The sequence below is a fragment of the Antechinus flavipes genome, chromosome 3, assembly GCF_016432865.1.
Source record: "Antechinus flavipes isolate AdamAnt ecotype Samford, QLD, Australia chromosome 3, AdamAnt_v2, whole genome shotgun sequence".
Lineage (NCBI taxonomy): Eukaryota > Metazoa > Chordata > Mammalia > Dasyuromorphia > Dasyuridae > Antechinus > Antechinus flavipes.
In genome coordinates this window covers 468,807,085-468,819,478 of record NC_067400.1, presented here as the reverse complement: position 1 = coordinate 468,819,478, position 12,394 = coordinate 468,807,085, and the positions used below count along the sequence as shown (strand labels likewise).

Genomic DNA, 12,394 nt, shown 5'->3' with positions numbered 1-12,394 from the left:
GGCATCAAGAAGACCTCAATTCAAATTCTGCGTGACCTTGGGAAAGTCCATCTCTGAGGATCCCTCTTACTTGGGGAAACGACCCCAATGTAGGGAGAGACCAAGGCCAATTTACTTCTTGAGCTCTGGTTTCTCAGCTCCCTCCCTGGGTGATCACATAAGATTTTAGTTTGACCTCTGCCAACTTAGAAAGTCACTCTCACCTCTCACGCTTTCAATTTTTTCACTTGTACAATGAGAGGTTGGATTCTAAAGCTACCATGCTATATCCTTCCGACCTCAGGGATGGCTGTCTATCGCTAAAACATCCGTAAAATCCCTGAGCAGAAAGAAATCCCCATCCCCCTCGTCACCCCCGCTTCAGCTCCCCTTCTTCCTCCTCTACTCACACTGCACTGTCAGGTATGCTGAGGCTGAGGGGGAACGGCCCAGACTGTTGCTAGGGACGCACGTATACTTTCCCGCGTCCTCTGGCTTCACTCGGAAGATGATCAACGTTCCATCAATTAGTATTCTTACTCTGAGCTTTAGGTCACTGTGGGACACATAGTGAAGCAAAGAAAGATGGGAGCTATGTTAGAAGGTAGAGTCCAGAAAAGACTTCTTATAGTGACTCTGTCCTAGCAAGTATGAACAAGGAACCTAGGATCCGCCCATAGCACGGAGTAAGCATTTTAATGAGAATGCGGTTTCTCTGTCCCCGCCCCCAGAATAAGACGCCGGACATCCCTGCCTCTCGTTTCAGCACCAGGGTGTGGACAGTGCCCGCCTTCGGCGGAGTCTCGCTGCGTTAGCGCTCCCAGGACAGTACCCGGCAGACCCTCCGTGGGGATGCTGGGGAGTCACTCCCTAGGGGTGACGAGCAGATGGTGGGGGCAGTCCGGGAGGGGGAGGGGCAGGCAGGGGCCGAGGCAGTGCCCGTCAGGTGCACTCACTTCTGGAAGTAGACGTTTTCATCCTGCCAGTACCAGGTGTAGGTTAGGTTGCCGGGATACGCCTCAGCCCGGCAGGTGAGCAATGCATCCTGGGATATGTTGACAGTGATGTTCTCTGGAGGGGAAACGATGAAGGGAGGTCCTATGGGAGGGGAAGAAACAAACAGTTACTTCACCTTCGGGGAGAGACTGAGGGCCAGAAGCCACAGAGGAAGGTCGGCTCCTTCGGAAGGGCTATCCTAGGCTCTTGGAGAGAACGATGACCTATACCCGAGGGACAGAATCCCAGATTTAGATGGTTGCCACGGAGATGCTGGCAGACACTTCTGGATGGTTAGGTTTTTGCTCCCCCCAGGCAGGTCTCAGAGAAAGGAAAGGACCCAGGAAGCATCCTGGAGATTACCCCAATTACCCCAACCCCAATGACTCAGTCCCAAATGGACTTTATTTTTTTCTCCAGCAAGCAACCTCCATTGCACCGATCTGACTGACACATAGTATGCATTTAATAAATGCCTGCTCTTGACTTAACAATCACTGCCCCAACCATCTGCATCTCAGTTCCTCTCTGGACAATCCCTCCCCAGATGAGCCTTTAGAGTCAGAGGGAAAGAAAAAAAAGCACTGTTTAAATCTGGAACAAGGAATAAGCTTGCTTTTGGAAGACTAAGAAGCTTTTGCTTCTCTTCAACCAGCTGTTGGGGAGGGGGAGGTAAAATTAAAAAGAGGCGGTGGAGAGAGAAGGGAGACCATCAAACTCCAGCAGAGCTAAAGCCCTGCCTGACCTCCTCCTTCCAGAAAGCACAAAGGTTTCGGCCAGTTAGCTGACTTCCTTCTCCCTGGAGAAGGGGACACATTCATCAGAGATGCAAAGGGACCCTCTGACCCTTCTCTGCAGATTAACATTGTATCTCCCAAGAGATCCACTCTGAGACAAGAAATAGGCAGAGAAGCAGCCTTGGTAGTAATTCCGTCCACCCAGTCCAGGATAGGATGAGAACTCTCTTGATCCCTTACCCCTACCTCTGCACCCCGCCCCCCATCCACACACACACACACACACACACACACACACACACACACACACTTTCTTGGACAATCAACAAGCATTTTTAAGTGCCTTCTGTATGCCAGGAGCCCTACTAGAGTGACCTCAGTCCCTGCTCAAGAAGGAACAGCAAATTCTAGCCCTGACTCTGCAGACTCTGGCTGGGCCAAACGCCCTTAATGTTATTTAAATGTCTGGGGTTTGGATCAAATTCCCATCTTTATTTATTGATGTCATCACTAATGGATGGCCTGAAGGAGGTCTCCTCTCCTAGGAGGGAGGAGGCATGGCAAAGGACTCTGCTATCTACAGACTCAAATAAAGATCCAGAAAAACTTTCCTTCCATACTGGATCTAGAGTCAGGATGATCCGAATTCTAATTCTGATTCAGAGACTTCTGAGCTGTGTGATCTTGGGCAAGTCATATAATCTATTTGCCTCAGTTTCCTCCTCTGTAAAATGAGGATGATAATAATAGAACCTGCCTCCCAAAATTGTTGTGAGGGTCAAATGAAATAATAATAATTGTAAAGCATTTAGAACACTGCCTGGCACAAAGTAAGCATATGTAATATATATGTTATTATTGGTATTATTATTACTTTGTCAATAAGATAACCACAGGAATTTGAGTTTGACATCCTGCCCTATATGTCACTGGGAAAGTTATGACCAGGGGGCTGGTTCTCTATCCTCTGCCCAGCTTATCCTGGGTCATATCCATACTACCACCATGCTACCTGATCTGTCTCTCTATTTCTAGCTAGTATTTACCCTGTGTTTGCCAGGAAGAAAGGAAACCTGGAAAAATATCTCTTACCTTGGACAAGCAGGTGGGTGGTATGGACAGCCTCTCCCTGTATGCTATATGCTCGACAGGTGTAAGCCCCTCTGTCATCCCGATTGACAGATGTCACAGTCAGGCTCCCATCACTCACCTGCATCCGAGAAAGGCAAAGGGACAGAGAACAGAGAACAGAAAGAGATCAGAATCTGCCCATGGAGGAAAGTAGCATCAGCTATCTAGGGCAGGCCCAGGGTGACATAGGAGGCAGCCAAGTGTTGCCATGGTGCACAGAGCACAGGATCTAGAGTCAGGAGGACTCATTTTCCTGAGTTCCAATCCAACCTCAGACACTTACAAGCTTCATGACCCCCAGGCAAGTCACTTAACCCTGTTTCCTCCTCTGTTAAATGAGCTGGAGAAGGAAATGGAAAACCACTCCAACATCCCTGTCAAGAAAACCCAAATGGGGGCACCAAAAGTCAGATATGATTGAAATGACTAAAGGACAACCGAGGGTGACATGAAAAGGCGATGTGATACAATGTAAAGCATTCTAGTCTAAGTGTCAGGAGAACAGATCCAAAGGTACTCCCCAATACTTGATAGGTAAATTATAGGGGCAAATTATTTAACTAGAGCAAATTATTTAATCTTTCTGAACTCAGAAATCCCCTCTCTAAATGGGGATAATAGTAATTCCAATTAGTTCACAGAGTTGTTGCTGTTTTTTGTTGTGTTTTGTTATTGTTGTTATTGTTTGCTGAAGCAATTGGGGTTAAGTGACTTGTTCAGGGTCACACAGCTTGGAGAAGTTCCATGTCTAAGGCCAGATTTGAACTCAGGTCCTCCTGACTTTAGGAATGGTGTTCTATCCACTACTCGACCTAGCTGTCCCAACACAGACTTGTTGTAAGTAAAGAAAACAGAGATATAATCTAGCCCTATTATTTCATTACAATAGGGACTCAGAGTGAAGAAATTCCCTCTAACAATGCCCTTTTCTGCAACTTATACTCAGAGTTACATAAAACATTTTGAAATCAAGTGACTTGCCTAAGATCATAGTCAGATATGTCTAATATAGGACTTGAACTCAGGTCTTCCTGGCTTTGAGAGCAGCTCCTAACCCACCATGCTACACTGCTCCTATAAAAATGTTAAAGCATGAATTATTGTTGTAGGTAAGAATAGGAAATTTCCTTGTTTCTCTTTATTCTCCAGAGCTACCCTCCCCTTTTCTCCCCTGAAAATCTTTATTACTCCTTTACTTTTACAACTCAGCTTAAATTTAAAATTCCCTCTTTCTAGGAAGCTTTCTTTGATTGATTATCTCTTTAGTCTGCCTACCCCCAGCACCTACACCTAAACTGAGTAGAATAAAAGACTATCTCTAAGAGACAGCAAAATACATAAAGAACTGGGATGGAGGGAGCAGGGATAAGAGGGGGTAGATTGCACAGTGGATAGAGCATTGGCCCTGGAATCAGAAGGACCTGAATTCAAATCTGACTTCATACATGTACTAGCTAGGTGACCCTAGACAAGACAAAATTCCCAAATGCCTCCAAAAATAAAAATACAAAGGGAAACAAAGGGCAGATAGGCTGACTTCAAGGAGCCAAATTGGATCTATGATAAAATGAGATTTGGAAAAGTATTTGTAGTGGAAAAATCCCATCAGGACAGGATTTATATTTTTTCCTCAGGATGTATAGTAGATCATTGATGATTCATGAATAGACAAATCAAATTAAGGATATAAACCAATTATAGATTGTTCTTCCCAGGGAAGGGTAGGTCAGAAGGGGTAAAGAGAGGGATGGATGGATCTGACAGAAGAAGAGAGTCTGGAAAGAGGCCCGCCTGATGAAAAAAGCACAGATTGCCTAGATTATGTCCATCCAAGATGATTACTGAACCTCCTGGAGTCCCATGGCTGAGTCCCAACGGAGATTCAGGAAATAGAAATTTAGCATATAAAAATTGAAGTCACACAAAAAGTTTACTAGTTATAAAATCTTAAGATATTCTGAGAATTGTGTAATAAATAGATATAGAAAGGCATATGTAATCTATCTATATATACATATATTTAGAAAGATAGAGACAGAGAACAAACCATGTATATATTCTATATATATGAACCATGTATATTATATATATGTGTGTGTGCATGTGCCCATATATATATAAAACATGTATTTATATAATAAATTATAAATTTATGTACTTATATTAAATTTATATAATAAAGAGAAGTCTTCATTCTTCCCTTGTAAATATGAAATTTGGAAAAGGAAGTCCTGAGTTTGAATCCCCATTCAATAGCTCTTTGTCTGTGTGACCTTAAACAATTCATTTTACTTTAATGTGGCTCAGTTTCCTTCTCTGTAAGATAAGGGAGATGGATGAGATGATCTCTAAACTCCCTTCTGGTTCTAAATACTAAAATCTATTGATAAGTCAAAATTCTAGCTAAACTCAATTGTAACTTGGAATTTAGAAGAGAAACTTCTGAGAAGTCTGAGGTCTGTGAAATGCTTGGAGCTCACAAGTCCCTGAATGAAGAATAGCCCTGTTACACACACACAGATGCAGAATGAGTCAGATAATTATTAGTTCACTGGGGTAAAAGAGCAGGGGTCTAATTCAGTGATAAACCTAGAAGTTACCACTCACCTGGAATTTCCCACTAGCCCCAAGGAGAGTCCCTTCCTTGAGCCAAGTGACAATGGGCTTTGGGTTCCCAAAGGCTGTGCAGGTCAAGGTGATACTGCCTCCTTCCTTAGCCTCGATGTACTGTGGGGGTGTCTCCGTAAAGGTAGGGGGTGCTGAAAGAGAGAATGAGAGAATGAAGAAAAAAATGAAATTACACTTGCTGAATCCTCCAAACCCATGCCATTAGAGTAGTTTAAAAGCACATGAATCTTGTCCATGATTCCATATAGAATCATAGATCAAAAGGGGGAAGGTCCCTAAAGACCAAATAGTCTAACCCTTTATTTTACAGATGAGCAAACTGAGGCCTAAAGATATTTTAAGTAACTTTTCCAAGTCAAAATAATAAACAACCCAGATTATTACATGCTTTATATAGGAGACACATATAAGCAAAAGTCTTCTCCCCTATAAAAAATAAAGAGCTAATATTTATGTAATACTTTAAGATTTGCAAAAGGTTTCACATATATTATTTTATTTAATCTTACCAAAATGCAGTAGAGGCAGCTAGGTGGTCAGTGGATAAAGTGCTGGTCTAAAGTCAGGAAGAGTTAAGTTCAAATCCAACCTTAGAAACTTACTAGCTGGATAACCCTGGACAAATCAGTTTGCTCATCTGTGAAATGGGACAATAATAGCACCTGTTTTTTAGGGTTGCTGTGAATCAAATGAAATAATATTTGTATGTTGAATGTTGTATGTTTGATGTCTAGTACACAGTAGATATTTAATAAATGTTTATCCTCTCTCCTTTCCCTTGTCTAAACAAACCTCAAAACAATAAATCAAGACCTGATTTATAGTGTTTACCTCTTTCTGAAGTATAAGTGATCAGACTGAAAATTAAACAATTGGTTCCCCTACTCCTGTATAAGTTTGCTACGATCACCCTCTGAGCTACCCCTAGGTAAATGATGCCCTCACATTTCCAATTTGGAAGGCCCTAAAACAGATCTCCATCTCCTTATTTTCAAAAGTATTTTATTTTTCCAAATTCATGTAAAGATAGTTTTCAACATTATCAGACACAAGCCCTATAAATTTCCGAATTTTTTCCCCTTCTTCTCTTAATCTCCTCCCTCCCCAAGATAGCAAGCAGTTTGATTTTCCATCTCTTTAAAGCACAGGTGGGGAGTTATTTTCCTCCCAACAAGAGCCTCCTTCCCTCTCAAGTTGCCCCCACAGAGCAGAGTCTCCACTTTCTAAGATGACCCTTTGCTCCTTGCAAACACTCTAATAACTCCTGATCCTGCTTTCTGTGCCTCTTCCTCCTCCCTTACTTTTCAATTTTGATGAAAACTCCATCCTGTTTGGATAATCGGCTTTTGAGAGACTCAGTCTCATTTGCCTGAGCTGCTTTGGAACAGTAATTCAGTCGATCTCAAACTACTGGGATCTCTAGCCACCCCCTTTCTGAAAAGATCCACACAGCCCCTCTGACTAGCAGCTTCCAAGGAACTGTTCTTGAGCCATGTTTGGATAAAGTCAGCCCCTCGATAGCCAGCCACATGGTACCAGTATGGGATAAGCTCATCAAAGGCAAGACCACACTGCCTAAAATCAACTCCTGGATACACAGCAAGCACTTAATCAGGCACTTTCCTTCAACCTGCAGAGCCAAAAAGCTTCCAGGCCATTGCTGCCAGGCTAGATATCTCATTTGTCCCCTTCTCTCTAGTCACCTATTTTAGACCCTTATCTTTTCTTTCCTGGACTATTGCTTGGACCCTACTTCTGGGCTGTTCCCTCTCTGAGCCATCGCCCACACATCAACCAAATAGAAATTTTGTGTGATTCCCCTTCTTGGAGGCTTCTCCCTCCCCTCCAGGTGATCTGAAAGCCCATCCCCATCTGACTCCAGCCTTCTTCAGGCAGATCTCACGTTCTTCTTCCTCCTCTGCCATTATTGCTGTGACGGCTCCATGAATCCCAACTCCCACCACCATGACTTTGCACGGTGTCTCCCATCTACCTCCTTCTTCCTTCTGCCTCTTAGAGTCACAGACTCCTTTCAAAACTCAGCTCTGGAGCCACTTGGGATCAATCAACAAATCAATCATTGGCCACCGGAGGCCTTTTCTGATTACTGCTCCTCTCCACACTCTGCTTGTTAGTGGTCCTCCAGACACATACACACTCTCCATCTGTTAGTGCTCGTCTATGCATACAGATATAATTTTTTGCCATTACTTTGTATATATCTTATATCTACTTATCTTTGTACATGCCATAGATGTGATATTCTTATTTTTTGTCTTTTTTTTAAATTTGGTTTTGTGAGGCAATTAAAGTTAAATGACTTGCCCAAGGTCACACAGCTAGTATCTTAAGCACTTAAGTATCTGAGGCAAATTTGAACTCAGGTCCTCCTGACTTAAGGGTCTGTGATCTGAACACTGTGCCATCCAGCTGCCCGTTATTTTTACCTTTGTATTCCCAGAGCCTACCACAGTACCTTGCATACAATAACTGCTTAATAATAAATTGCAGTTGAAATAAACTTTATTGGGCCACATTTTTACATAAAACAATAAATGTTGTTTAATCTTGAAGAATACATTTAGTAGTTTTTACCTGAACTTTTAAAAATTTTTATTATTTAAAACTTAAGTACAAAATAAGAAAAGAAAAAAAACACTGCCATGTACACAGCAGAATATTCAATATAAATAAATTTGCGAGCCTATATAATAAATACTATACACTATTTTTAAATCTATCCAATCTTTCTTTGCTTCCTTATAGATTTTCTTTTGTTCTCTGCTGTGCACTTTTTACTTTGTTGTGAGTTTTTTTCCCTCCCACTCCCTCACCCACGCAAGAAATTAAGCACAGATAGATATATATGTAAAAAAAATCCATGTGTCTACATACTGAGACATCTATAAAATATGCACATATACACCAATATACATATATGTAAGACTATATTATGCCTATTTCCACTTCATCTATTTCTCTGAAGATGGATTGCATCTTCTTTCATAGTCCAAATCTTTCCATGTTTTTTCCTAAATCAGCCAGCTCATTATTGCCTATAGTCAACCCAATCACATTCTGTTCTAAAGACTGTCTATGAAACTTTTTTTCCATTTTTTACATTCCTTTCTTTTGCTACAAAGGTTTTATTTACATTAGAAAATTTTAATTTAAAAGAATCAAAATTATCTATTTTATACTTTAACAGTTCTCACCTTATAATATGGTTTACTGATTCTGCTTCCTTAATCTTCTTTTTTCCCCTGGTTTCTTTGAAGTTCCTGCTCTTTTATTATTCTAAATGAACTTGGTTATTATTTTTTTCTAACTCAGTAAGATAATTTTTTAGTAATTTAGTTGGGGTTAGATTAATTAGAGAAAATTGTCTTTTTTTTTCATTATATTGGCTTTATCTACCCATGAATTTCAATTACTTAGATCAGCCTTTATTTGTGTAAAAAGTATTTCATATTTATATTCACATGGTTTTTGTATCTGTTTTGACAGGTATATGCTCAGATAAATACCTAGTATTAATTTAAAAAATTATTCTATCTTTTTAAAATGGGACCCACGCATTCTAACTCTCAGATTCTTTTTTTTTTCCTTTCTCCAATAGAAACTAGAACAAGTGAGCCTTAGCATTTCTGCCCTTTGAAATACAACTACAGCATCTATTACTTCTGGTGGCAGGCTCCAAAAAAAAAGATAATAAATTAAATTATGTCCTGAAGTGACAAATTAATTACTAATTACATAATTACTTTATTATTTAGGTGCTAATCAGAAAAGTACTTTAAGCAATTTCCAGTTTTCAGGAAAATAATGGTTTGACTCTCAATTATTTACTGAATTAGGTGCTACTTTGCCAAATGCATTTCCTGGCTTAATTCTTTTTGTACAAGTGCCCTATAATTAATAGTGCAGGTTAGTAATAGGTTGGCTTCTCTTGGAGGTAATTCACAGACCTAAAACAAGGCTGAGGCTTTTCAGGTATTTTATAAGCGATAAAGAAATAATTGAGTTTGTTTCCGACCAGCTGGTCTTCAAAGAAAACACGAAAGGAGAATGAATTTGTCATTGTAATTTTTCACCAGTCTTTCATTTTAGAAAAATGATTTCCATCAAAGAATACTTTTTGTCAAACAAGCTAGTTCTTTGTATTGGAAAACTAGGGTTTGGAAATTTCTCCTTGAATTATGGGAAGCAATAGAAGAAAATAGTTTTCAGGAGCTGAGGGTCATATCATCCAGCTCCCTGCTTTCAGATAGGATGCTAATTTATCACTCACCTTGAGAAATGTTTATTTTGTTTCCCCAGGTACAAAAAAGCTCTTTTCAAAAACTAATACTATCTTACTATTCTTATTTATTCTCTACTATACTAAATGAATGGCCATGAATGGTGTTAATATATTTGTTTGACAATTGGCTCTAAAAGACCTATGAGAAAAGAAATTGATATGCCCTCTTGTCTCTTCCAATCCTTTCTTTCATCTAAGCTAACATCCATTCTTCTTTTTACAATTTCTTTCTATTTTTCCTTACCTTACTTAGGGAAAAGAAGTTAGAAAGCACGGTAGAATCAACGCTCAATAAGGAGAGAGACCCATCACAAAATCATATTAGAAGTGGAAGGAACCACGAGATCACCTAATGATATTCAATTTTTTTGCTCATAACACAATTTTTGCCCCCTAACAGAATGCTGAAGCTGGCAATACTAGAGAAGAGTGGGGAGATTCAACTAAACAGTTTCTTTTCAATAAGAGAAGACATTTTAGTTGTTCATTGCATGCTCAAAGTTCAACATGTTTTGAGGTTGATGTGTATGAATAATAAGCTAGTTTTGTTTATTTTCTAAATACTACATTTACCATACTAGGTACATTGGGTAAGTCAAGCTTACAACAAATTATATTTTTTAACTATAATAGCATAACATTTAAATGTTATGGCCCATTTGGCTATTTAAATTCTTCAAGTCAGCAAAGTATAACTTTATAGAACTCCTGGTCATTTTACAAATGAGGAAACAAATAATAAATAAAATGTAAGCTTCAGCAGAATATAAACACTTTAAGGACAAGGGCTACTTCATTTTTGTCTTCATATTTCCTATGTCTTACATGAAAAAAAGATAATATTTATTTGTAAAATTGAAGTCACAGAATGGAGATTTTAATTAGTCAACATTTATTAAGCACCTACTATGTGTCAGACACTATGCTCAAAAGCTAAATCTGAACCCAGACATGCTGATTTTGAATACAGTGTTCCTTCTACTATAAGACACTGCCTTATAACACAGTGCTTAAAAATCTACCTTATTAGACTATAATCTCCTGGAGGACAGGGACTGTTTCAGTTTTGTTTTTGCATTGCCAGTAACTGTACTTGGCACATAGTAGGTACTAAATACCCCAAAACCCCACAAATATATCTAATATATGCATATGATTAACATAACATGATGCTTGTTTACTTGATTGATTGTAAAGCATAGGATTGGACACTGTTGAAGGGAGGATTCAAAAGAAATAGAAAAAACACAATCCCTGCCTTTGAGGAGTTTGTAATCTAACTGGAAAGAATCCTTACATACAGCAGATGAAATGGCTTTAGTACTCTTGGCACTGGCATATATTATATGATTCTTTTAGTAGCAGATTTACCTTCCTAATTATGTTTTGCTTGAGCTAATATTAAAATGAATTTTCATTCCCTGAACACACAGCAGCTGGTAGCAGGGGGAGATGACTCAAGAGCCTGCTGAGTGCCAGGGGAAGCCTGGCTGAGATTTAAAATTTGCCGCGAATCAGGCACGTGCGAATAACTAAGAATTTCATGCATTGAGTGCTAGAGGCTGGCAGCAAGACACCTGGATCGAGTTGTCATCTCTGACTGCAGGATTAACTCCCTAGAGGGTGGTTTGCTAAATTAGAAACCTAGGCTCACCCCTACTTCAACCTGGCCAGAGCTCTGGGACTCCAAGTGCTTAGAGCAGACCTGTCCTTAGAAAAAGCAACCTGCAAGATGCTCAGAGCCACCATTCTTCACGGGACATTCCCGACCTAAACCACACATCACATCATAACCCCAGGAACTCTTCCCACCTACAGTCACTTCCCAGATCTCCAAGGGTCAGCGTAGGATGCACAGGACCCGTCCCCACAGTCCAAGGGTAAAGCGTCCTTTTACTGTTCAACCATGGCAACTTCTCTCAAGAGAAGAACTTCATACTTTCTCTCTCTATCTCTATTTATCTCTCATTCTCTGTCTCTGTCTCTCTCTGTCTCTCTGTCTTTCTCTCTCTCTCTCTCTCTCTCTCTCTCTCTCTCACACACACACACACACACACACACACACACACACACACACACATCCATGGGCCTTGCTAGCTTGACATCCACAAACCTCCCACATTAATTACCCTGAGAAAATGGTGAAATAAGTGAAGTCTCTCTCCTATACCCCAGCCATCCCTTTCTGCACTTCTCTAACTTGGTAGTGCCCTTGGGTCCCCCATTCCCAATATGTCTAGCCCCCATTAAACTCCAAAGTAAAATTACTCATCCTTAAACTCATTCAAGAGTAAAGTACAGGTGACTACTGGCAACTTAAAATTTTATCCCTCCTGAAAACCTTTACATTTAAACATGGAATTAAAACTTTGGACTCCAGAAATAAAGGAATAAGAATTTTAGGCATCAGAGGGCAGAAGGTCCTTCCTGGAGGCCCTAAAGTCTTGCCACATAGGTGGTTGCTTTCTTCCGCTATGCAAAAGAATCCTCTTAGCATTTCATTTCTGTAACAGCCAGACACCCCAGGAGAGACCTCACCTCGGCTCCAGATCCTTGGCTCCCAAGATAAAGCACTTATCATGGATCACAGTAACATTGGGGAGAGGAGTCAGGGAGACCA

The 12,394-nt window shown here is 40.2% G+C and overlaps 1 protein-coding gene across 1 annotated transcript in view; it reads right to left on the bottom strand.

Moving 5' to 3' along the window:
• The window catches only part of IGSF9B (immunoglobulin superfamily member 9B), a 59,315-nt gene that overhangs the window by 29,486 nt on the left and 17,435 nt on the right, over positions 1 to 12,394 (bottom strand). The window contains exons 4-7 of the mRNA XM_051986646.1: positions 5,451 to 5,602; positions 2,805 to 2,922; positions 936 to 1,077; positions 390 to 535 (exon numbers count right to left, since the gene is read on the bottom strand). Coding sequence (XP_051842606.1) covers positions 390 to 535; positions 936 to 1,077; positions 2,805 to 2,922; positions 5,451 to 5,602 — 558 coding nt within the window. The remainder of the gene's footprint in view (positions 1 to 389; positions 536 to 935; positions 1,078 to 2,804; positions 2,923 to 5,450; positions 5,603 to 12,394) is intronic.